Consider the following 25,897-nt stretch of genomic DNA (forward strand, 5'->3'; position numbering starts at 1 on the left):
ATAATTGACACGTTTTTTTTTCTTTTTTCGATTCAACCTTTCGTAACAAAGATATAGCAGTTTGAAATTGACGCGTGACGTCACAATGTTACTAGGTATAGATATACTACAATGTAATAAATGTATAACATTATCACGTCACGCGCTATTCTACTTGCTATATCTTTGTTAGTAAACATTGAATTGAAAAAAGAAAAATTACGTGTCAATCATTTTTCGACATTCTATCTGACGATAAGAATAGAATTTTTCCAAATTTTTTATTTTTACACCTAATTATCGTTAGACTGTGACCGATAATTTTGATGTCATAAAATGCCGTTAAGATACATGTGAGCTTTGATTTTTTTTTCTAATATGTATAACTCAGCCGCGTTTTATGCTATCATAATGTTCTTGGTCGCAACTCATGCAAAATCGAACGATCTTCAAAAGTGTCTGAAACGGCGTAGGTGGGACTTATACTAGTCAGATGGTACGGATCACTAAAGTTGATTTCTACCAAGAATTCTTGTTCTTTCTCTGTTATCGCTGAAATAATCAATTTTACCGGAAAAATGTGCGGAAGAATTTTGTCAAAAATTTAATTATCTCCAAAATAGGTTCTCTGGACCTGAATGCTTGTATCAATATTTCTGGAGATATCATTACACAGGGTACCAGTAGGCGTAATTTTTAAAATAATTTTGGAATTGCTTAACAAACGTTTATAAATTTAAGACTTTACTGGGGCAATGATATTTCTTCAACTTTAGGATTAGAGATTTATAGACATCAGATGGTACATTCGGAAAATAGCAAAAGTGTCTAGGATGGCTGGAATCGGCCTAACGGCCAGAGATAACAGCTGATCGTGCAACATTTTCAGAGGAAAATGTAAATAACTAACAAGGGGAGTGCCAGGGTTGGGAAATGAAGTTTGGGGTGGGGCGATGCGTGGTTGCAGTACTACCCCAAAGTGTTAAAATGCCCAAGCCATAGGGCTAGATGGCCAGCCGTTTTTGAGAAAAACGCTCCAAAAGTTTTGTTCTTATCGTATGTACCAAAAAGTATTCACGGTTAATCAAGCGACGCGGTGGCCGAGGTGGTAGATGGCAGGTGTAGCACGCCGAAAGTTCCGTGTTCAAATCCCTCCATTCACGCACTTTTTTTTCTTTCTTTCTTTCTTTCTTCAAATTATTGTTTATTTGACTTATTAATAAGTTAATTTATTATAATCATAATTACATAATAAATATTTTTAAAAAAATTCTCACTTTGTGCTTTCAACGCTTTTTTTTACTGAAAAATAACTATACAACGAAGTTCAATTTGAAAACATGTTTTATTTTTTTCTTCGATATGTTTATTCGCTAGATTTTGATGCTGTACAAGAGCCACAATGATATTCGTCGTAAAAACATTCGAAACAAAAGATTTTTAAACAATTTGCGCATCGAATAAATATGGATTTTTTACAGGAGCAGGGAGTTTTGAGGATATCCATCGAAAAGCAAACCTCATTAACATTTCTAAAAATGTTTTTTTCTTTGATTAGTTTCGATGCGAACCATGCCTATTGGATCATATTGTGAAAGACGGGAGATGATAACTGATGGTGAACGATCGATTGAATTTTAATACAATCTTCTCGAGAATTAAAATTGAACTTCGTTGTATAGTTATTTTTCATTTAAAAAAAAGTGTTGAAAGCACTAAGCAAGAATTTTTAAAAAAATATTTATTATATAATTATGATTATAATAAATTAACTTATTAATAAGTCAAATAAACAATAATTTGAAGAAAGAAAGAAAGAAAAAAGCGCACTATTAGTGGGATTTGAACGCGCAAACTTCGGGGTGCTATACGTGTCATCTACCACCTCGGCCACCGCGTCGCTTGATCACCAATGAATACTTTTAGGTACATACCGTACAAACGAAACTTTTGGAGCGTTTTTCTCGAAAACGGCTGGCCATCTAGCCCTATAGCTTGGGCATTTTAACACTATGGGGTAGTACTGCAACCACGCACCGCCCCATCTCAAACTTCATTACCCAACCCTGGCACTCCCCTTGTAAGTGAAAGTAACAAATATTGTTGCTTACGAGAATAGGGAGGATATTGTTCCACCTGCGACAGTTATTGTCAGGCTCTAAACGTTAACATTGATGTGTGTGCAGGGGAACCTGAAAATGTCCTGCATTCAACCAGTCGGCTCAAAATAACAATTGATTAGTGAGAAAAGATTTTGTTTTCATCATTTTACGCATGAGTTGATGTGGCTCTGTCACGAACCAAATCTAGGTCCATCATATTAGGTAAGATTGGTTTGTGAGTGCTTTCGGAATCGTCACTACAATTCTATAAAATAATTCAAATCAATCACGTCCTAGAATCCATCGATGGGCCGAAATTTTGGAATGATCAAGTTATCGAATGTCATTTCAAGAAAAATCGTATCGGTAAATCGATTTTTCATTCACAAGACTAGTTGTAAGCACCTTATTATCTCCATAGTATCTTCGATATCACTGAACTTTCAACTTTATCATTGACAGAGTAATAGTATCGGCAGATGAGCCTATCAGCAAAATTGAAAATTCTGATTCTCAAGACTTCTCTGTGGCAATCATATCCATTGAAATTCGGATACTGTTAGAATTTCTATAGGATGTTCAGAAAATAACGAAAATATATGATTATAAAATATTATCGGCATAGACATGATTGACTGCCGTATATCATTGGCTTTTCACCGATTCCAGCTATCGTATATTTTTGCCATTGTCCACAACTACCACTAAATGTCTAACGATATTCAAAAATCGAGTGATATGATCGCCTGAGACGAGTCCTCAAAATGAGAAGACATTGAGTCGTGCTTTATTTTCTGTGATAAATATACTATTACTTCTAAATTTTTGTGTTTCGGTGGATTCGGAGACGTGATCTATTTAAGCCATTATCTGGGATCACTGTGACAATTTCGAATTTGATACAGGCAAACCAAAGCTGTATTGATATTTCAAGTCGAGTCTTGTTGTTGAAAAATCATTTTAATCATAATTTGTTCGCTCCTCAGAATCCACTGAGTAAGCACATCATTTTCAGATTAAGGTCTGTCGGTGGATTCCGGGACGTGATTGAATTCGGTTATTTTCCAGAGTCATGTTGACAAGTCTGCAGGTTCTTACGGAGCAAACCTACATACATGAAGTCACTCCAGACCTCGTGAACAAGAACTCACCTTTCCCATTCGTACAAGAATAAGAAATCATGCTAGTTTCTCAATTTTTCAGGTATTTTCAGCCTAGTGGTAGATCGGAGGACATCTCCAGTTTTACTCACATTAAGAAATATACTGCCTATAGTCTGGTTATAAACTTGGGGGTTGCGTCTGAATGCTGTCTCCTCATCCTATTCGCGCGAATGACAATTCCTGTGTCGCCGCTCATGCGGTTGTTATTTCCAATTCTGCCGATGGCCTGATCTGCCGATATTATTACCCTGTCAGCTACTGTGAAAACTGTCGAAATTTTTGCAATACTGTGGGATTTCATTTGTCAAAGCTTAATGATTTCGAAGATACGATGCATATTACAAGGTTCTTAGAACTAGTCTTGTGATACGATTTTTCTTGAAATGACATTCGGTAGCTCGATCATTTCAAAATTCCGGCCTATCAGTGGATTCCAGGACGTGATTGATTTGCATTATTTTATAGAATTGTAGTGACGATTCCGAAAGCACTCACAAACCAATTTTACCTAATGTGATGGACCTAGATTTGGTTCCTCAAAGAGCCAGATAAACTCATGCGCAATATGATGAAAACAAAATCTTTTCTTACTAATCAGCTGTTATTTTCAACCACGTGGTGGATTGTAGGATACCATACAGATTGACCTGTAGATGAAAATTAACTTTAATATTGTGACTATGACTGTTGCAGGCCGGGTGACATATGAATACCTCCCGTCATCCTCATTTGTCCATTATTCGAGATTTTCGCTATTGTGTAATTAGCTGACATATTTGACCTATTGACTAATGCTTAAGAACCGCATATTCATCTTGGTTATTTTTGCAGTTTGATGAAATCAACGGTGTGACGGAGCTGATTTTCTGAGTCTACTCTAGCAGTTCAAAAATTCGTTCGGTAATACCTGTGCTTCTGAAAATCCATTCATTATTTATGTATTTCCCTAGCCTCTAGATTTGGCCGATTGCCAGATTTCAGGACGTGATAGATTTCAACTATTTTTCAAGATCTATACTGATAAGTTTGCACGTAATCACGGGCCAAATCCACGCGTAAGGTCAGCTCAGATCTCGTGGACGAGAACTCCGTTCCCTCAATTGTACAACAATCGAGAATCGTGCTAGTTTTCTTAGTGGCTGTTATTCTCCCGGCCGATTGTAGGACACTTACAGTTCCGCCGCTATAACGAACATTAACGTCAACAGTCTACCGATGACCGTCGCAGTTCCATACGATCGTCCGCAGTCTCACTTGTAACAATTTGTATCTCTCATACGTTATTGTGGTTGGAATCAGCTGAAAGGCCATGGATAATAGCCGATTACACAACATGATTGAAAAAATTGTGAAAAAACGAACGTATAAATGATAGGAATTGTAATACGTGAGACTGGAGGTATTTATACGCCACGTGCAACCGTGTTTGTCCAACTGTGAACGATAATTTTGATCCACAGGTTAACCTAGTGGTGTCTTGTGATCGACCGTGAGGCTCAAAATATTAACCGATTAGGGAACTTACACAATTTCCTACTCTTGTGAAGATGACAGAATGAATTTTTCATTTACAAGTTCTGGGCGAATTCACGTAAAGCTCTGGTCTGTAAATACCTGCAAACTTGTTGCTGAAATTCTGAAAAGTAGCCCAAATTTTTTACGTCCTGGAATCCACCGATATGTCAAGATTTTAAGGTTATGCAGTTATTGAATGAATTCTGGAGAACGAAAGTATCGATGGATAAATTTTTTTCTCAGGAGACTAGACTTCATGTGAGGAAATCAGACCGGTCATAACGTTGGATTTCTTAGCTTCTTGCAAATATTTACCAAAACAAATAATAAAATCGAATATGTATATGGTCGCCAAGTATCGCCTGATCGAACAATAGCCAGAATAGTAAGTAACGAATGTAAGAATACAAGTGACACAGGAATTCTTGCCCTAGGGACTGAGGCCATTCGTAGACCACTTGTGACAATTATTGACAGACTGTAAACGAAAATTCTGATATGACAGGAAAACTTAGAGGTGTCCCACAGTTGACGGGTAGGCTAATAATAATACCCGATTACCAAGCTAGTGAAAACTTTCGTCATTGCACGAATTAGTGATTTGAGTTCTTGTCCATCAGTTATGGGCTGACCATATATAATTGTGGTGTGTAAATAACTTCAGACTGGTTACGATGATTGACGAAAAATCAGAAAAATAACTGAAATCAATCACGTCCCAGAACGCACCAAAAGACCTGATAGTGGAAATAATTTTTGATTCACTCAACAAAAATGTATGTACTCAGAGCATTACTAGGGCAATGATATCCTTTCAACTTCTTAATTAGATTCTGTTCGACTTTGGGTGCTAGATTTGGATAATAGCACAAGTATACTATACGATGACTTGAATCGGCCGAACAGCCGAAGATAACAGCTGATCGTACAATTTTGTAAGTAGAACTTGCGAAGAAGTTTAAGAAGCCTCCAGGTATCATACTAGTCGAGTCAATCGGTATTATTGCCATGCACTAATTCACAAGAGTTTTTTTTTTAATTGGGTTCAGTATCACGTGCTGAATGTTAACGAACAAAATTCTTTCAAATTTCGGTGCCGCATAAGTCGGCATCTTGAAAAAAATTATTTACCTATATCTCGGTAACCATGCATTTCAGGCCAAAAATGGCGGTAATTTTTTTTATACGGAATTAAATTTCATGTCAATTGTGTCAAATAGATTATCTTGTATGATGTACAGTTCACGATTTATACGACTATTACGATTTGTTTATCGATTTTTTTACCGATATCTCTTCTTATAATTGTTTGAACAATCAAATGCTTATGACTCATTTTTTTAATTCATAAATTTCCTACAACTTTCACTTAAATTTTTTGTTTCTTAAATGAACATTCTTTAAGTTATAACGCGTTGAATGTTACGCTACCGGGTGCAAGGTTAATAAGAACGAGGTATGCATAGTGTAATGATAAAAATTGATCAAAAATGTACAAAAATATTAAAGACATCATAATAAGTAACAATAAATAATCTTTCTCGTTACCTGCAAAAAACAGCGACTTATTGATGACATTTTCAAAAATTTTTAATTTTTTCCTCACAATCAAATATTACTTTCTACCTCGAATGACACCTCGATATTCAAATAGTTGTGGGATATTTGTCGATCTAAGCTTCGAGTTATGAGCACATTATTTTTCAAACGAGTATTAGAAAAGATATCGGTCAAAAAGCCAATGAATTATAATTCGTAAACGGTAAGAAATACATAATAATCTATCAAACATAAGAGATAGAGTTTTTGATTTTTTACTAAAACGGATAGTATGATTTTTGGCCTAAAGTGCATAGTTGATGAGATATAATAACATTTTTTCAACGTGACGACTTTTGCGGCATCAGAATTTCTAAGGCTTTTATTTATTGATATGCAGGATCTGATGCTACACCTACTGAAAAAAAAATAACCGTAGTAATTTAGTGCAACGCGGACAAGAGTAACGTTCTCAAATCTATTAACCAACCCGAATGAACCCGGTATTAAACGTAATATCAAACAAAAAAGGTATCGGGGAGACCCATCTAGGGCAATGGTATTCTTTGAACTGTGGATATTCTGAGACTTTTCATAGAGGATTCAAAAAATAGCGAGAATATAATATGATAATAAAATATTATTAGCATAGAGATGATTGACTACCGCATATCCATGGCTTTTTAGCTGATTCCAGCTATCATATATTTTTGCCATTTTCCACACCTACCATTAAACGTCTAACGGTATCTAAAATTCAAGTGATATGATAACCTCAGGCAAGTCTTGAAAATGAAAAGACATTTCAATGAGAAGTGCATTTATTTCGTACTGAAAATGTCCACGTGATAAATCACATGATGTTATGAAAGAAATTAGCATGTAATTCATCGTATACTTTATTTCATGAATTCGATAAAATATGTACGAAATCACATAATAAATTATACAAGATATCGATCATCAGATATATTACAATACAAATGACATGATCAAAGATATGATCGACCATATGATTTTTTACATAACAAATGTGATGATTGGTGATATGATTGACCATATGATGTTTTACATGATAAATGTAATGATCAGTGCATCTATTTCTTATGATGTGATTTTGTATTATTATATCGAATTCACAAAATAATTTATACAATTAATTATATGCCTATTTCTTTTATGACGTTATGTGATTTATCACGTGAACATTTTCAGTAGGGTTTTCTGTGGTAAATTTACTGTAAGCTCCGAATTTTTGTCCATCGGTGGATTCGAGGACGTGATTTATTTGAGTGATTGCTTGGGATCACCGTGACAAGTCTGAATTAGATATAGGCAAACTAAAGCTGTACCAATTTTCTGAGTCGCGTTTTGTAGGTAACACATTAATTCAATAATAAACATAGATCTTAGATTTTGGTCTGTCAGTAGATTCCGGGACATGATCTTATTCAGATCATTTCCAGAATCGTGTTGACAAGTCTGCATATTCTTACGGATCAGACGTACAAACATGAAGTTACCCCAGAATTCGTTAACAAGAACTCTCTTTCCCATTCATACAAGAATAAGAAATCATGCTTGTTTCTTAATTTTCTGTTATTTTCAACTTAGTGGTAGATTGGAGGACACTTCCAGGATTACTCACAGTATAAAAATTACTGCCAATAGTCGGATTATAACCTTTGCGGGTGGCATACGAATGCTGGCTCTTTATACCATTCGCGTGAGTGATAATCCCTGTGTCATCCATGCGTGTGTTATTGCCAATTCTGCCGACGGTCTCATCTGCCGATATTGTAAATCTGTTAGCTTTGTAGAAAACCGTAGACATTTCAGCTATATTGTAGGATTCTGTTTGTCGAAGTCTAAGGATATCGAAGATATGACAATCTCAAAATTTTTGACTTATTGGTGGATTCTAGGACGTGACTAAATTGAATCATTCTATAGAATTGTAATGACCATTTCGCAATTACTCACAAACCAACGTCTCCTAATATGGTGACCCCCGTTTGGTAGCTGGAAGAGCCCTATTAACTCATTCATAAAATGATAAAAACAAAATCTTTCCTTCCCAATCAATTGTTATTTTGAGCCTACCGGTCGATTGCGGGACATTTTCAGGTTTCCCTCCACACACATCAATGTTTACGTTTAAAGTCTGACAATAACTGTTGCAGATGGCATTATATTCTCCCCCATTTTCGCGAGTAGCAATACCTGTTACTTACATGATAGTTATTTATTTTTTTCTGAAAATTTTGCATGACCAGCTGTTATTTTTGGCCGTTCCGCCGATTCTAGGCATCGTATATACTTTTGTTATTTTCCGAATCTACCATCCAAAGTCCAACAATGTCTTATTGAAAAGTTAAGGATATATCATTGCCTGAGTAAAGTTTTGAATATATTGGTATTTGCTGAATGAATCAAAAATTATTTAAAAAATTAGGACTCTTAATGCATTCTGGGGCGTGATTGATTCAGGTTATTTCTTCTATTTTTCACAAGTCGTTGTAACCAGTCTAAAGTTATTTACACACTAAAGTTATATATTTACATACATCTTGGGAACTTTTGTCAATAACACTAATACATTTCAAATCAACTTTTTGACGGACCTCACATAAGACATGATATCAATTGTGGAGAGCGTATTTTCACTAAATGTATCCTTGAAAGCTCTGAGAGTGGCTTATGGTGTTTGGGAAGACAGTCTCAATAATGTACACATGCCGCGTGATTCTTGATAAGTGTGTCCCGAAATGCACTAAACAGGCGTCATTAATACACACTTGTCCCGGAAAGCATCTTATCTTGTGAAGTGGTCGTTTCGAGGACAGTCCCAATAATGTACAAATAACTTTGTCCCTGAATGCACCGAACCGACATCTTGTATACAAAAGTACCTCAGACAGCATATAAAAGTGTGTAATGGTGTTTTCGAGGACAGTCCCCATAATATACAAACGATATATAACTCTTGTGAGGCCTGACCTGAAATGCGCCAAGTGTCCCCATAATATACATTGTATACCAGAAAAAGTCCTCAAAACTGCCCCTTGACATATGTATACAATATATACAATATATATATATATATACAATATATACAATAGATAATATATATATATATATATATATATATATATATATACAATATATACAATAGATAATATATATATATATATATATATATATATATATTGTAACGGGCTTTTTACTTCACCCGGGGGAAAGCGGGGTCGGCACAGAGGCTCGTTTACAAAAATGGCGTTGACCAACACGGCAATAGAAAGATGAAAAAAAAGAATAAAGATTGACGGCACTGCAGAACAGGTGTTGGGCGCCAGGCTCGAGAGAGCCGTAAGAGAATACACTCTTACCAGATTCGAAATTTACCGTCCAATAGTATTCGTTCGCCGACTCGAACGGCGAACCTAACTCACACCACCAAATCTCAAGCGAAACTATAGCAGGGGCGAGCACACACAAAACAGCCGACTAGCTAGCGGTGAGGGGAACGTGAGCGCGGAGGTGAAATAGTATATGTGATAATCGAATGATTATAGATGTAATTACCAGCGTTTATTAACAACTAATGCCGTTACGGCAAGGCAGAAGGCAACAAAATAGTTATTTACACGGCAAGCGGTCTTATCGGTGGCGGTACGCTTCGATACAATTCAAAATAAATAAAAATAAAACACAATAGCATACAATATAACACAGCAACAAAATTAAACAAATCAATAGAACACGGCAAAATCAAGCAGTATAAGCTAGAGGCGACGAGCGGCAAGCGACCAAGATAAGCGAATAATAAGCGGCATAAAATCAGTAGCAATTCAATGACTCAGGCGACTACGGGCTCGGAGTGAGGCAAATTCGTTAACAATTTCAAATCTCAAACCAAGGCAGAACAATTCTAGAAGCAAGCTTGCTAATAATCTAACGGTTTCACAAACACGAGGTAATCCTCCTTCACCTTTTCTATATCATCGGCACGGCCGCCTGTCGCCGCTTGACGGTGGTAGTTACGCTCGGCAACGACGGCACGGGCGCACACACTCACTCACAGATTCTCTCTCTCTCTCACACTCACGTACTCGGTACGCGGCCGGGAAGCGGCACGGTACACGATCTATTACAAATTATGCGTTACAATAAAGCGGCAAAAAATTACCGAATGAACAACCAGAGCATGTAATATTAGTTATAAAATAAGAATAGCAACCAAGAACAATAATTTAATCAATTAGAGAAGCTTAGCTACCACGAGGCTCGCGGGCTTTCACACAAAATGGCCGACCGAAGCCGGCCGGCAACCTGTTGCAAAAAGGAAAAATGGCCTGAGGCCGTTGAGAATCTATAGCCAGCGAGATTCGGGATAGCGACAGCCTACCTTTTACGGCAAACAACGTCCGGTTCTTCAAAAAAAATGAGAGCGGCAACGGTTCCTCCTCGGCAGAAACACAGAAAACAGGCAAACCAAACTGAACTCGACTTCAAATATCTCAAGATAATTTTCAACGCGAGGGTCCACTACGATGAGCTACAGAGCTATTCACAGTGCAGCGCAAGGGAGAGTGAGGTGGCCGCCGGCCCTCGGCGATCGCGATCCCGCGGTGGCGCTACGGGAGGGGATGATAGGTAGATTGGCGAGAGACCGGCGGGAGCCTAGGCAGCCGGTCTGTTCGCCGCGCTGTGCTGCGTGTTGCGAGGGTGGTCTGGCGAAGGCGGAAATGTCCGGTCGGCATCGGCGAGCCCAGGGGGAGACTGAGTCCGGTTATTTGTGGGTGCCGGGTGGCAAGGCCGGTCTTGTCGGAGGCTCAGGTGGAGGCAACTCGACCCCTGGGCGGTAGCGGCAGCATGTCCTTGACGGCATCGAGGTCCGAGCAAGCAACAGCGCGACTACTGGGTCCGGGGCTTCGAACTCCGCGCCGGTCGTCCTGTGGTCCCTCCACGTTTCCCGCGACGGCAGCGCAGGGTGGTCGTTGGATGGCGTCGGCATTGGCGGCGGCAGTGGTGGCGGCAGTGGCGGTCACCTCAGAGAATGGGTTGGGGGAGTAACACAAAGCATTAGCAACAATACATAAATCTTAAAGCTAACTCTGGTTGTTCATTTGCGGCACGGCAGGACTCTCCCTTGCTCTTTAAGAGCGCTTGACGCGGCCGCCTGGGAGTGGAGGTGCGGGTCGGTGACGGGCTGGTAGACCCGCCACGTCACAATATATATATATATATATATATATTGTATATATATGTCAAGGGGCAGTTTTGAGGACTTTTTCTGGTATACAATGTATATTATGGGGACATATGTATACAATATATATAATTTATATATATACAATATATACAATATATATAATATATATATATATATATATATATATATATATATATATATATATATATATATATATATATATATATATATATATTGTATATATATATGTCAAGGGGCAGTTTTGAGGACTTTTTCTGGTATACAATGTATATTATGGGGACACTTGGCGCATTTCAGGTCAGGCCTCACAAGAGTTATACCGGGACCATCTCTAGAAACTAAACAGGAACTGCGCATGCGCGAATTCAAATCCGCCGTCCGTGCAGTCTGGCCACCCCGAGACCCTGCTGTCAAACTCTGTTTCTGTCGGCGATGTAGTTCACATGCATTTTTGAGGTTAGAATCTCAAGTCATTGAGATAGTCACTCGGAAAGGCTTGGGAAGCATTTGTTATTGAAAATTGATTGTTCAAAGAACGGTCGGAATTTAATGCTGATGCTCTTTGAAAATTCGTCATATTCGATTGAAACAAGAAATCTGTTCAAATGTTGGGTGCTTGGAAGAAACGAAGCAGGTACGTGGGGACAATTTATTCAATCATTTTCATTACTTCATACATTAAGAATAACAATGAAATTTTTTTCTTTCAACAGAAAATACAGCCAAAATAATAGCATCTCTGCTGTTAGCTGATGTCTTCTCTTCCCATTCAATTCGTGACACATGCAGAGATCATCGGCCACTTTTGTTGGTTGGAAAAGGAAGTTGTAGATCTTACGGTTTCTTTCAATTTCAAATCTAATCTCAAGAAATCTAATCCGAAGAGTAAAACTCAGAAACATTCTGTGACACAAGTTAAAAATCAACATTTTCAAAATGTGCCTCAGTAATTAACTTTAAGGATAATCATGTTTTAGAGTAATGTTCAGAACATTCATATGAAAATATTGACTTATCGGATTCAACATTGTACCCCTTGTTCCTTTGAAACAAATGAATATCTAATTTTCACTGAAGTTCATGAAAATATTTACTTAAACCTAAATCCAATACAATATCTTGTTCATAGTGCTCCGAACATCATCCAGTAACATGAATATCCGGAAGGAATCCCTCTGTCGCAGAAACCGTTATAAGGTTCTTTGTTTTTAACTTGTGCCACTAGATAACTTTTGCATTGCAGATTCCATTTCCAATCTTAGGATGAGATTTTTTGTTTCGAACAGTGTTAACATGGGATGCAGAATTAATTGTAATAAATGGAGATTCACAAACTCTCAGTTTCAATGAAGGACCATTGTAAGAGTATAAAATTGAATCTGGTTTCAAGCTTTCAATAAGTTACCGGATGACTCCCTGATAAAGATTCATCATAAAAAAGTTAGCCAGCAAGTAAGTCCTATTGTAGACAAAGTGATCATTTGTAACGTGTACTAGTAAGTGAATGCATTCCTTAGACCTTGCTGGGGTTGAACGAGGCTCAAGCACGGATGATAGCTGCAACTAGCTAGTCAGATGATACTGTCGATTAATATTGATTTTAAAGACATTTTCAACTGAAGTTATCCAACATTTTTAGATTGAGATTGGTTCAGTTTACACATCAAAATTCATCCTTGGAATCTGATTTAACACTTGAAACACTATTCATCTGAATTGAATACCAAGAGAGTGAAAAATAAAATATCAAAACTGCCGAAAATAAAATTTGAAAAATAATGCGGGCCAATAATACTGCTTGGATTACAATGGTGCACGGAATGATTGCTCTGTAAAATTAGTTAGCAGCAATTGTTGAATAACAAACTTATTACTATTGGCTCGATAGATCTAAAATGATGGAATATTCAAACACCATGATCTGTAGTGTGTCGTGCTCTTCAATTTTGCCACGACTGATGTTCAGAAGGTGGCGATGACCAGAAGAAATTCCTTCGGATACCTGTTGTCTAATGGAACAACGGAACAACCAGGTTCGATGGTTGGAACGGTGGCACCAATCGAGAAACTAGGGTCCTAGCCACCAAAACGTTTTGACCATCAGGTAAGGTATGATTTTCCTCCTATTATCCAAACTTGAAACTTCAAGTCTGTCAGAACAAACGAATTTTATCATTGAATACATGTGAAAATATTGTAATATGCAAATATCATAGTATCAGAAATTTACTTACACGCTTCAACGCCTGACAACTTTAGTCTCGCTTCGATGATGTTTGTTTCCCACCTGAAAATATTAAAAGATATTATCATCAGACAAGAGCTTCTAATTGTTTTGAATACCACTAATTTTCAATAAATTGCGACAGAAAAACGAATTGCTACTTTTTGTACTCCTAAGCTTTGTGTTTCAAGATACACTATTTCTTTTATTCCTTGTTACTGATTTTATTTTAATATTTCATGTTCATTGGCACTGATTACTGGCTTCCGGAGCACTGCACTGTAACAAATTTACTCTGGAGCAACCCTCTACTGGGTTTCAACAATCCATTTATTTTTAATTTTATGTAAATAAAGAATCTGTTTGAAATAAACAATATTTTTACTTACCTGCCTCAGTTTGTCTAGACTCCCACTCGTTGATGACGTTCCACATTTAATTTCAGTTTTCTTCTTTCAATAAATAACTGATCCAATTTCTGTAGCTTTTGATATTTGTTTCTCCGTTGACGCCTTTATTGTGTCGATTAAATATCTGCTAATATCAACTACGGTATTGCTGAATGACACTTTTCTTAGAAAATTCACGATAAGTAGGAATAAATAACAACCTAACCTCAATACGCTACTTTACGCGCGAGATATTCAGAGCCTTGTCACATTTCGTGTACGTTGGTCGCCTTGGTTAGCTGACGAAAATTACTCCGCGGGGCAATTTCGCTGGCCAATGAAATTGAATCATTTGGCGCATGCGCAGTTCCTGTTTAGTTTCTAGAGATGGTCCCGGTATATCGTTTGTATATTATGGGGACTGTCCTCGAAAACACCATTACACACTTTTATATGCTGTCTGAGGTACTTTTGTATACAAGATGTCGGTTCGGTGCATTCAGGGATAAAGTTATTTGTACATTATTGGGACTGTCCTCGAAACGACCACTTCACAAGATAAGATGCTTTCCGGGAAAAGTGTGTATTAATGACGCCTGTTTGGTGCATTTCGGGACACACTTATCAAGAATCACGCGGCATTTGTACATTATTGAGACTGTCTTCCCAAACACCATAAGCCACTCTCAGAGCTTTCAAGGATACATTTAGTGAAAATACGCTCTCCACAATTGATATCATGTCGTATGTGAGGTCCGTCAAAAAGTTGATTTTTATTATATATATATATATATTGTAACATTGAGCTTACGATACAAGTTATAAACCGCCACCTCCACCCCAAATTCTATTTTCAAACGGTAGCAACAAGAAGTCATGGCGTACAATATGGGCGGAATTGGAATTATGTAGAATATTTTCCTCGTCCTGTTTGCTTTAAATATCTTTCCCTATGTCCCGACTACCTCCAATCCCTACATGAGCGGGCAGCCCGAGAGCACGTCAACAAGGAGAACGCCGGCAGCACATAACCCGAACGCTTCTAACAACCTGGGCATGCGATTATCTCCCTGGCTTCACCGCGGGCAGGTTCCTCAACGCCGCAGCCAAGTACCTGGGTCTCTACTACCGAACTCCCTAGATATCTCCATGGCTTCCGTCTATCTACGGGACTGTGTCCATCAGCTGAGGGGAAAAAAGGGCATCTCCAAGCCAATACCGCCAGACCAGACGACGCCAAGCCGATTCCGCTGATTCCGATACCGCTAATATAATCTGGCGTCACATCGGGGAACTGCAAATCCTTGCGGTCCAGCATCGCAGTTCCATCTGTGTCAAAAAGATGCAAACTCCTCCTCGGCGAGCCGACAACGGCCCCAACTACCGGCGGTGAACGAGAGTACCTTCGCTCGACCCCGCTCAATCTGGAAGCTAGCCGCTTATCGTACGACGAGAGAGACCCAGAGAAACAGCTGAGAGCCGCGAGCCTTGCCGGGACACCTACCGGCCGCCTTCTCCAGAGACAACGTACCAATGCCATCTCCCGACTGACTCCTGTTCCTATTTTGGCAACGCTGACAAAACTAGGGGAAGACCGCCATGATAGCGTCACTTCTCGTCCTGCTATCGTAGTGACCCGACGTGCCTTACCTCTTCCTGTGAAAATACCTTTGTGTTTCGTTTTTCTTTGTGTTCCGTTGGTTTGCGATCTCTTAAGGAATAACAATACATATACTTTGTGAGTAAGCTCCCGTTCCCGCACGACTCCCCGAGTTATTATCTTGAACCTATCTTGAATATATCTCTTTCCAATTCAGACGCAACCGATCGAAGCCGCCATTACCGGTACTTCCATCCGTTACTTTTCTCTCGGGTTTTCGTGTGCTTATTACCTTTAGATTAACTACCTTTTAATTTATTTACCTGGTGTGTGCTGATATTTTGTTAATATTCTCATCTCCATTTCATTTCTATTGTACTATCACGTGTATCAAACCCTGTGTGAGTGTGTGTGTGCATGTGATTGTGATTCTTTGTTAGTATTAGTAGCGTCTCTTGATTATTCCGCCCATATCTAATCTGTATACCCCATGTCCGAGTACAGCTCATTATCGAAACCGCGTCTAGTCGACCGACATCACTAATATAAAATAACAGGGCCCGGGAATGAAGTCGATATACGATAAATATTCGCGTCGACTATCGAGTGTTGTCTCTTTTGTATAGTATCTTCGAGCCTGTTTGTGATACTCATATTGTTCTAACTATTTTTATCTTATAATATGATATCGAATAAGCCCTAGAGTATTTAATATTCAATTTCCGCGTTTATAATTGACGATCAATAATTTGTTGAAATATTATATATTAATCTAAGCGTTCTGGATTAGCCATTTTGAGCCGCTTGGCTTGGCGTCCCCGTCCATTAATTGTATCTTTGATATTTATTCTTTTGTTAAAATATTGTTATTCTCGTTTCTTCCCCACGCGTTTCCCGTCGCCTTCCGCGACATGCCACGGGGACTTACTTGTAATCTGTTTTACCGACGAGGTTGTATGTACAAAGTTGAGTAGTTGAGACCTTCCTTATCCGCCTCAAATAAATTCCTCTCTCACCTACTAACATACGGAGCTTTGTTTAACGTGTTTTGTTTTACTCTTTGCCTCCACGTTCCCCTCTGCCAAAAACTGACAGCTGAGCATCCCGAGGTCAAAGTCCGCAGCTGAGAGCAGCTGTTTACCTCCTTTGTTTTCAATTGATCTGCTTTAACTTATTACCGCTTATATCGTGGTCAATGCGACCTGGCGCCCGACAACTTTTTCTTGCCGATTTCAATTAAATTTTACGATTATTCTTTTTGCACGTTGCGAGCGTTTACTGGCGACCTAGCTTGTCCTTAGCTTCCCCGTAAGGCGAGTGTGGGCGTTACAATATATTCACGCTAAAGCTGTAACAGAACGCAAGGTAACTCCATAACCAACAAAAATCCCGAAGATAACCATGCGACTAATCGCGGAATCATTCACATTGCACACAAAAAGAAATCTGAATGAAACCCTGATACAAACTACATTACAGATAAATTTCAGCACCTAATATTCCAATTTTCTTTTTGTGTACAATCAGCACATTCATGTACTTTAATCACTTCAAAAATCTCTCACAATCGCAAACACCAGAGTTATACATACACTATTATCTCCGATGACAAGAGACAGGCTCTACCTATCATGGGGAACCCCCGGTGAATCGTGAATCACTATCACTCATTGGCCCATATTCTAGCAAACTGTAATTTTCACCCTCAATCAGCGCCATCTCTTGCACATCTATCCTATTATTAGCCTCAAAATTAAATCGTTGTTAATGACAGCGGAGCGCTGCCATTGCTAAATACAATTTCTATTTTATGTACCGATGGCGGCGTTCCGCTGCTCCACAAATAGGCGTGGCTTGGAGGACCATTACCTGCAGGGAGCACACAATACTTTGTAATAAAAAGATTATGCCAAGTATTTTTTCATCATTCTGCTTCCATCATTCTAAATGAAAAGTTTATTGTCTATGGAGAATATTAATTTTCAAACTATATGGTTCGGAAAAAAATTATCCAACGGCCTCCCCTAAACCGTGGCGCCGTAGGCTATAAGCCTCGGTAGCCTAGTGGGTAATCCGGCCTTAATGAAGCTTATGCATAATCAAAAGTAACCCTTCTCCATTTTATTATCCTTCCTTCAATCATTCCCGGATCGAGGACAGCGACGAGATCGGACCCAAAGGCACCCGAACCAACATCTCGGGTGTCTATAAGGAGGTATTGACAACCGCTCGTCGATACCGTCCCCCTGTACCGTAACAATGCGATTTTCTGGCTTCGCAGAAATTTTTCATTCGATTCTGTTACTAATTTTTGAAAGGTTATGATTTGTCAGGAGAACCTATTACGAACGTAAATTTCATTTACTACAATCTGGAATTTTTTTACGATGGTCAGTAACAACTTGTAGTAAAAACCGTCTCTGCTCTTCATTGTAAGAGAGACTTTCATTATATTTGTCTAACTATAAGGGCAACATCTCTTTCAGCGATATCATTCACAACTTTTATTGCACGAATAATTTCTAAAGAAGCCTGATACGTTTCATCAGCTTCCCACTAATCTACACGTACAATGTATCTGTGTACCTGCAGATCTCCTGACAAATTATAACCTATCAAAAATTAGTAAAAGAATCGAAAGAAAAATTTCTGCAAAGCCAGAATATCGCATTTTCCTTCAATTGTTATTTTCTCGGTATTTTATTATTATGAACATTGTATATTCTGATCAAGAAAATAAAAAATTTTCGTAAATAGCATTAGAATCTTAAAATAATTATCATGAACAATATTTTACGACAGATAAAAATTAATGGAAAGGTTAAATGCAAAAAACCTCAAAACAAAAGAAAAGTATTGTTAAGAAAATCGTTAATATGAGTAGCTTTAAGTTAATTTACTCACTTAAAGTATAACAACCATTTCTTTAGATCATAAAGCTTCTTTAAAAATTGAAATTAATGAGTTTTATACAAAAAATCATTGTTTTGTAAGTGTTCAACAATAAATGTGAATGTAAATTTTGAAAAAACATTAGGTACAATTGACTTTAGAAAAAAGTGATACCTTAGTGGTCTTTTTTTGATTGATTATATTTAATGAGTTATAGAACATAAAGTTAGGCAAAAAAATTTTCTATTTATGCGAGCGCTAACTGAAAAATGGACGTATCGAGCTGAAACTTTACCACAATTCTTTTTTTGCAAGGGACAACCTAATTTTCGTATGGGACAGAAAAAAAATAGTTGCTGTATACGGCACAGTCTAATGTACATACATATAGAACCATATCTTAATACTATGTATACACTGTACCTACTACAATTTTCTTGAATGACAAGTTCATTTTGAATCATAACTAATTAATGATATCAAATTAATATGAAGAAGTCGTCAGATACACTCCTCAAACATCAACTGGAGACTCAATATTACAAGTGTGGGTCTTCTTTACGTCGTTAATTGATATTTCAATTGATATTAGCGATGGAAAAAGTTTCTGGTCAGTATTTTTCACACAGTAAAAAAATGTAGAAAAATGAAAAAACACATGAGAACAATTTACCACATAACGTATAACGCTCATCTCTTTCCAGAAGCTTTCTTTAAACCTAAGCAAACTTTTCAGGGGGTGCCAAGTTAGAAAGTCAAAAATTGTTGATTTTTGTGAAACACCCTAATGTATATATTCGTATAAAAGGATACGGATTCGTAAAATATAGTACCTTATATATCATTTTCCCTTTGTTTGAGCTTTCCAAATGTCAAATTAAGTTAAGGTACGAACTTTGATCTGTATTAGACCGTTTCCGACCGCTGTGCGCCGCTGGACCCTATCTTTGGCCAACCGTTCAAACAGTTGAAATAACCCAGGTTCAACGCTGAGCCATTGATACAATTTCTAGAAATCTGTCATTTTACGGAAGAACATTGACTATAATTTAAATCTAGGTCTGATTAGTCGGCGAATTAATATAATAACACTCACCTGGGCCCCAACCAGACCAGCACGTAATCTTGGAATATCCGTGTGACTCCAATCTGATCTGGCCCATGGATCCACACGACCTAAGTCACTGCTGAGGTTGACTTCTCCAAGTTGATTATGTACAAATTTTCGAACATTCCAAGGCAAGTCGTTATGTCTGAAAAAATTTTAAATACATCTTTCGTTAAATAATTAATAAATTGCTGAGACGTGGTAAAATGTAATGTCAATGTGGTCCTTCTGTGTTTCTGTTATCAACAAGAAACAAAGTTAATTATGACGATATTGTGTTTAGACCCGTTATATATCCGCGATTTACAGATCATGCTTTTCAAATCAGTTATTTTATCAACTATTAAAATCAACCAAAATCAGCATTGAGTGCTTCGCACACACTGGTATCGAATTTTCAGAATAATAGAAGAAATAAAATGTTTCTTACAGGTATGGAACAAATCCGTGCCATAGTGTTATACCATGACAGGCACACATGTTTTCAATAGTAATACTGAATCCATATTTCATAAAATTACTCAACTACTGCACACATTCGTTTGATTCCTCAAACATTATTTGTTTATCCACATTAAGTTTGTCCACTTTTTTCATGAATAACCGAAAGATATGAAAATCTTCCTTAGTTACGGTAAAGTATATTTCAATTGATTTGATATGTTTTAACGAATGAGTGTCTCATTTTCAAGAAAACCGATAACCATTTTCATTACCTGTAGTGAGTTCCTGAAATGATCCCGTAAAGTATTTTAAGCATTTACTGTGATTCTTCAACAGCAATCACCGCATAGCCAATATACAACGTGTCTCATTCCAATATTATGGTATTGAAAATAACATACGAGACGGCTGCGCTAATGATGCGCAAAGACAGACACCTGTCAAGACATAAGTTTTTAGGGTCTTCAGACACAATAAAAAATCTTAATTAAGTGAGTACTAGAATATATTATAATGTTGTCGATAGAGATAATCTTCCCCACTATCATTATGATATTCAATTGCCAAATGTAAAAGCTCAAGACATCAATTCCCTTTATTCAGAGATGAATGCAATTCATGACTCGAGGATGTTCCTAAACGATTAAAACACGAACAGGAGTTATCTTTACATTTGTAATGTGCACTCTCCTATCTAATAACCCGCTCATTTTATAACGAAACCTGGCACATATGATCGTTGAACTTTCTGGACCGATTATACTGACGAACAAAAAAACACTCTTGTCCCTGGGTTTGGTTGATTGTTGCTTTATTCGCCGAGTATAAAAACAATAGAAAGATACATGTAACTCCGTGCAGGTTCGCTATTGTAGTCTTGGGAGAAGTAATAGTGATTTTATACTTGTGAGGTATAGTTCTTATATTAACGCCATAATCTCCATCCTGTCCTATCTCCATCCAGCCTCACTCTACTCGCTATCGCCTTTACTAAACTAATTCCATTTGCCTCCCTATATATGATCACGTCTCTTCTGCACCCATACCGTTTGTCTCAAAGTTCACTCATATTATAACTCTCAATAACCTCACATCACATACTCCTTAGTTATCTTCTGAAATCCATACTTCATATCTACTGTTCTATTAAGTTCCTCACAACAAACACATCATTGTTATTCTAAATATACCTTAAGTGATTCAATCGGTATCCTAAAGAGCGGTTGTCCTAGAACAGGTGTCGGCAACCTTTTGAGTCAGATGAGTCAAAAATTACAATTTAAAAACTTTCAAAATTTTTAAAGCGCCACGAAAATTCGAGAGCTTCCGACGGACTGACGACAATGACGACGCGTGTCATGGGGGAGGGGTGGGGTGAAAAGCGAGTACAAGTAGCTGAGAGATAGAAATGGTGTCTAATCCTCGTTAATCGTTTCAGAACGATTTTTAAATGTTTTTTATGAAATAAATAATGTTTGCGTATGGAACTAAAGAGCCGCAGCTTCACATCCAAAGAGCTACATGTGGCTCGCGAGCCGCAGGTTGCCGACCCCTGTCCTCGAACATAAAAGCGAAACCAAAATAATCTATTCTTTACCGCTCGGGAATAGACTACCTTCACCGACCTAACGGCATATTCTTTCAAATAACTTCAATTATAATCACATATACTAGATTTTTTTCTCTAGGTGTCGCAGGTGAACAAAAAGAAACACAGTTCAACAAAATTTGAGAAGAGCCCTTCTCAGAACTGTGATATATATATATAATCAAAATAAATTTCTATAATATAAAAACTATCAATATTGTTATGCAACAATATGATTGAGTTTATGGTGGTTCATCGTTGTCGTTTATATTACAGAAATTCATTTTAATGCGAATAAATTACAGCTCTGCTCAGTCGGGCTGACCGCCGGCCGTGCACGTACCCTCAGCCACGCAGCTAGCTTGCCCCCCCCCCCCCCCCCCCCCCGCCGCCGACCTTCAAGGCTCCAGCGGCCGGCGGCCCTTCTTATCGCGAAGTTAGTCTTATCAAGGTTACCGAGTGAAGCGCATGCGTGACATTCCCGCTGCGCTACCGCTAACGAAAAACGGTTGTGATAAGTGTACCGATGGTACAAGTAGAATAAAGATGACCACCATACGCCATTTCTGGTCTCACGATACCCGTCCCGTTCCTAACAAGCTCTGAGAAAGGCCCTCCTCAAAAGGCCAATCGTAAATTGACACGAATTGTATTTCTTTTTGTTGACCTACAACACTTAAAAAACTACTATATATTGACAAGTGGATGCTTTTATATATTGAAAAGGACGAGAACCCTTTTCTATTGTAACATGGTATTTTTAATGCCTGTTAAAACAGCTCCCTGAACCCTGGACGGCACGAAAATTAAAGATTTCGCGGCATCGATTAGCGATTAATTTAAAACAAAGCGTCCGAACTGGAATCACGCATCCGAGATTCCGAGAGGGGATACTGTAGAGAATGGCAAATCAGATATTACAGGCATTTGGTTTCCTTTGTTTTTCGAGTTTCGATAGCATCAAGCAGGGAGTTTGTATTGTAATATTTTTATTTATTTGTGAAGGTTTTAATAATTTAGACCGACAGGAAAATACACAATACTTAGAAACGCAACATGATTTATTAGAGCTATGAGTTCTCATAAGCGGAGTAACAAAAGAAAAGTGCGATAATGAATGAGATTTCGAGATCCGTTGCAGTATCGATCACGAGAAAATTGAAGACTGGTGGAATAGCAACGATTTCAAATGAAGGATATCGAGGCTGCGGAGAGGGGAACCAGCGAAGATCCCTGCATCGGGGGAATCCAAGACGGACGCGATTCCCGATGGCGACCGGCGCGCCCCATTCTCTCCCCGCTGCCCCGCCAACAGCCGATCACCGAAATTTGCGGAAACTCGACTAGCGAGGAGGGAGCATCACCCCGCTCATCTTCGAACCACCATAGAACTGTATGGAGGACGAAATTGCGATCTCGCGTTAATTTTTGCGTTGCGATGCTTCAGCAGGTGCGCGTCAAGTTGCGCAATCTGCGAAATCGATGACGGATCGATTGTTGCGTATTCTTGCGTGTATGACGTCACCTAGCGCGTAGCGCACCAAGACCGGTGTTGCGACAGGTCGTTCGATTTTCGAATCACTCTAGTTCTGGCATTAACTTGCGGTAGTCGCAAAGATGGAGTATTGTGTTTTCCGAAGAGCGTCTGGAGATTGCGAAAATAACGTCGCTAAATAAAAGCCACGAGGGAGTGGGCGCTTTTGTGAAGTGGATGTGAAGCGGTAAGCACTGTTGGGATTCTCGCAAACGAATTTCGAGAGTAACGAAATATTGCCAACAAACGGATAGCCATTTTGGATTTGCAATATCGACACGTGCTCGAAATTTGTTTGCAGATTCTTCTGTTTGGTGACCGTATGCTGAGTTTCGAGTTATTTTGTCCAGTAAAATTTGAGATTGTTGAGAATATCGAGTAGGGTTACAGTTTCGAATTACGTCTTTTTTGTTTGTAATTTGCGTACAGCCAAAATTCCGCTGTACCGAATCGAATCGTGGTATCGTGTTTTTCAGTGTCGCCTCTCGTGTAGGTCGCGAATGGCCGCAATTGAGTATTCGAATTAGCGAACGAATCATTGCCGAATTGTGAATCCAAATGCGTTGCGGTTATGTTTGGTAGAGTTTGCATTTGAGAATTTCGATTTCATTTACGATTAAGAATTGAATTTTGGGTTGCGTTTGAGTCCGTATTGAGTCCACGTCATTGTAAGCTGTGACTACGTGTAATGAATGATTGAGTATGTTTTGCAGCGTTGCGTGAATCATTGGTTTCGATTGAGTAAGCAGGCCCAGAACCAAGTTCAAATTTATTATAGTGTGTCGGTTTATTATTTAGCAATCTCGCGGACGCGCTGAAGCTCTGAGTCAGGTGATTGTGAAGGCCGTCTGTTTAGTAGCCAGGTCAGCACGCTGTCGAGAAACTAGTGATAGTTGAGTTCAGATTCCGAATGTAGAATTTAGTAGCGGCTTCGAGTTCAGTTGAGATTTCGAATTTATTATTTAGGCGAGGACGTCCTTGAATTTAGATTTAGAGTATAGAAGTGGTTGGGCTTTCAGTTGAGCTTAGTTTCAAGTAATCTCACGATCGCGCCGAAGCTCCGAGTCGAATATTAGAGAGAATACCGTCCGTCTATTCGGTAGCTGGGTTGGCACGCCATCGAGAAATTAGTTTAATTAATAGAAGTTTCGATCGCGGTTTCGTAGCGATTATCGCTCTGTTTGAGAATGTTTCAAAAACCAAAAATTTTGTGTAGCGAGCCGAAAGCTCGAGAGATTAAGAAGTCGCGCAATTTACGATAAGTTAATTAATTAGGTTCACGATCGCGAAGAACGAATGTTGAATGATTCTGATTCCTTTTCTTTTTTGTTTGTCTTTGTATCTGTTCGATATTGTTAATTAGCGTGTCGTTCTCGAGTATCCCCCCTCTGTCCCTGTCTCTTTCTCTCTTTGTCTCTGTATCTCTATCTCTATCTCTCCAAAAATTACCCCTCCCCTCTCCACGGTACTGAACTACTGAGCATATTAGCCGAGGATTAGCAAAGGTAAAGATTTAGAGAGTTGTTAATCACGCTAGGCCCTTAACACAATCTTCTCGATGTTTTTCGTGAGTTGAGGCTGTTTCAGAAATTATCGCGGGTGCCAATTTCATTGTAAACATGGCAGGTTCTCGGTCACATCTCCGAGTGACTGAGGGCAATAAAAATTCGCGTCACAACATTTACATATTTGTTCACGAACTTGCGTAATTTTTCTGAATTAAAACCCAATTATCGCTTCCAAATTTTAGGAAAAACTCATGAAATAGGGCCAAGCCTTCGAAATATCTTCAACGTGCTTCTGGCAAAGAGAAGAGTTTCAGAAATTTTTCCAACGTTTTCAAAACTTGAGACATAGAAGTATTTCAATTCATCATTTCAATAGTGCTCAATAATGAAAAAAAAAAAAGTTCATAGGAACATTCTTGAAACGATTGGAACTAAAAATAGACTAGTGTCAAATTGTTCCGAAATATTGGCATCTCAAAGTTGATTTCATAGAAAAACTTCGAAAAAGTAAATTGAACGTCTTAGAGACGCCACCAGTCGCCTATAACAGATTGATATCCGAGCGTTCCTTGGTTGACGTGATGATGTCAGCACGAAGTGGCGCTTGCGACGCAGTGGGGCCTGCAACAACTCGCCCAAGAGCATAGTAATTTATCCGGCTCAAGGTCGGTGGCGTTACAAATATCACCGAATATGACTAGTGGAATTTTTGACCCGTTGTAGAACGGATTCATTTTCGATGCATAATACGGTTTTCGGGATAATGATATTAACGTATGCATGACTTATGATGCGCCTCGAAAATTTCAGTTTAGATTACGTGCAAACGACGTTCCAAAAAACAAGGGAAATGCTGGATAAAATGGTAAGTAATGAAATTGTATGAATAATGAAAATACATTTTGTTGAGGGCTTTTCGGAAACGAATAGATGATGAAAAATCTGATCAAACGAGTCGCAAGGAATTAATTTGATCATAAACTGAGTTATATTTATTTACAATTCGAAATTTGCCGGTTTGAATTATTCGTCGATGAAAGTGCAAGCAATGGATCTGTTTCGCATCCAACTGCAGC

The 25,897-nt window shown here is 38.4% G+C and overlaps 1 protein-coding gene across 1 annotated transcript in view; it reads right to left on the minus strand.

The window, feature by feature from the left end:
• The window catches only part of LOC124413421 (dipeptidase 1-like), a 1,027,592-nt gene that overhangs the window by 714,428 nt on the left and 287,267 nt on the right, over positions 1 to 25,897 (minus strand). The window contains exon 4 of the mRNA XM_046893982.1: positions 19,736 to 19,892. Coding sequence (XP_046749938.1) covers positions 19,736 to 19,892 — 157 coding nt within the window. The remainder of the gene's footprint in view (positions 1 to 19,735; positions 19,893 to 25,897) is intronic.

This window comes from Diprion similis, chromosome 12, assembly GCF_021155765.1.
Source record: "Diprion similis isolate iyDipSimi1 chromosome 12, iyDipSimi1.1, whole genome shotgun sequence".
Taxonomy (NCBI): domain Eukaryota; kingdom Metazoa; phylum Arthropoda; class Insecta; order Hymenoptera; family Diprionidae; genus Diprion; species Diprion similis.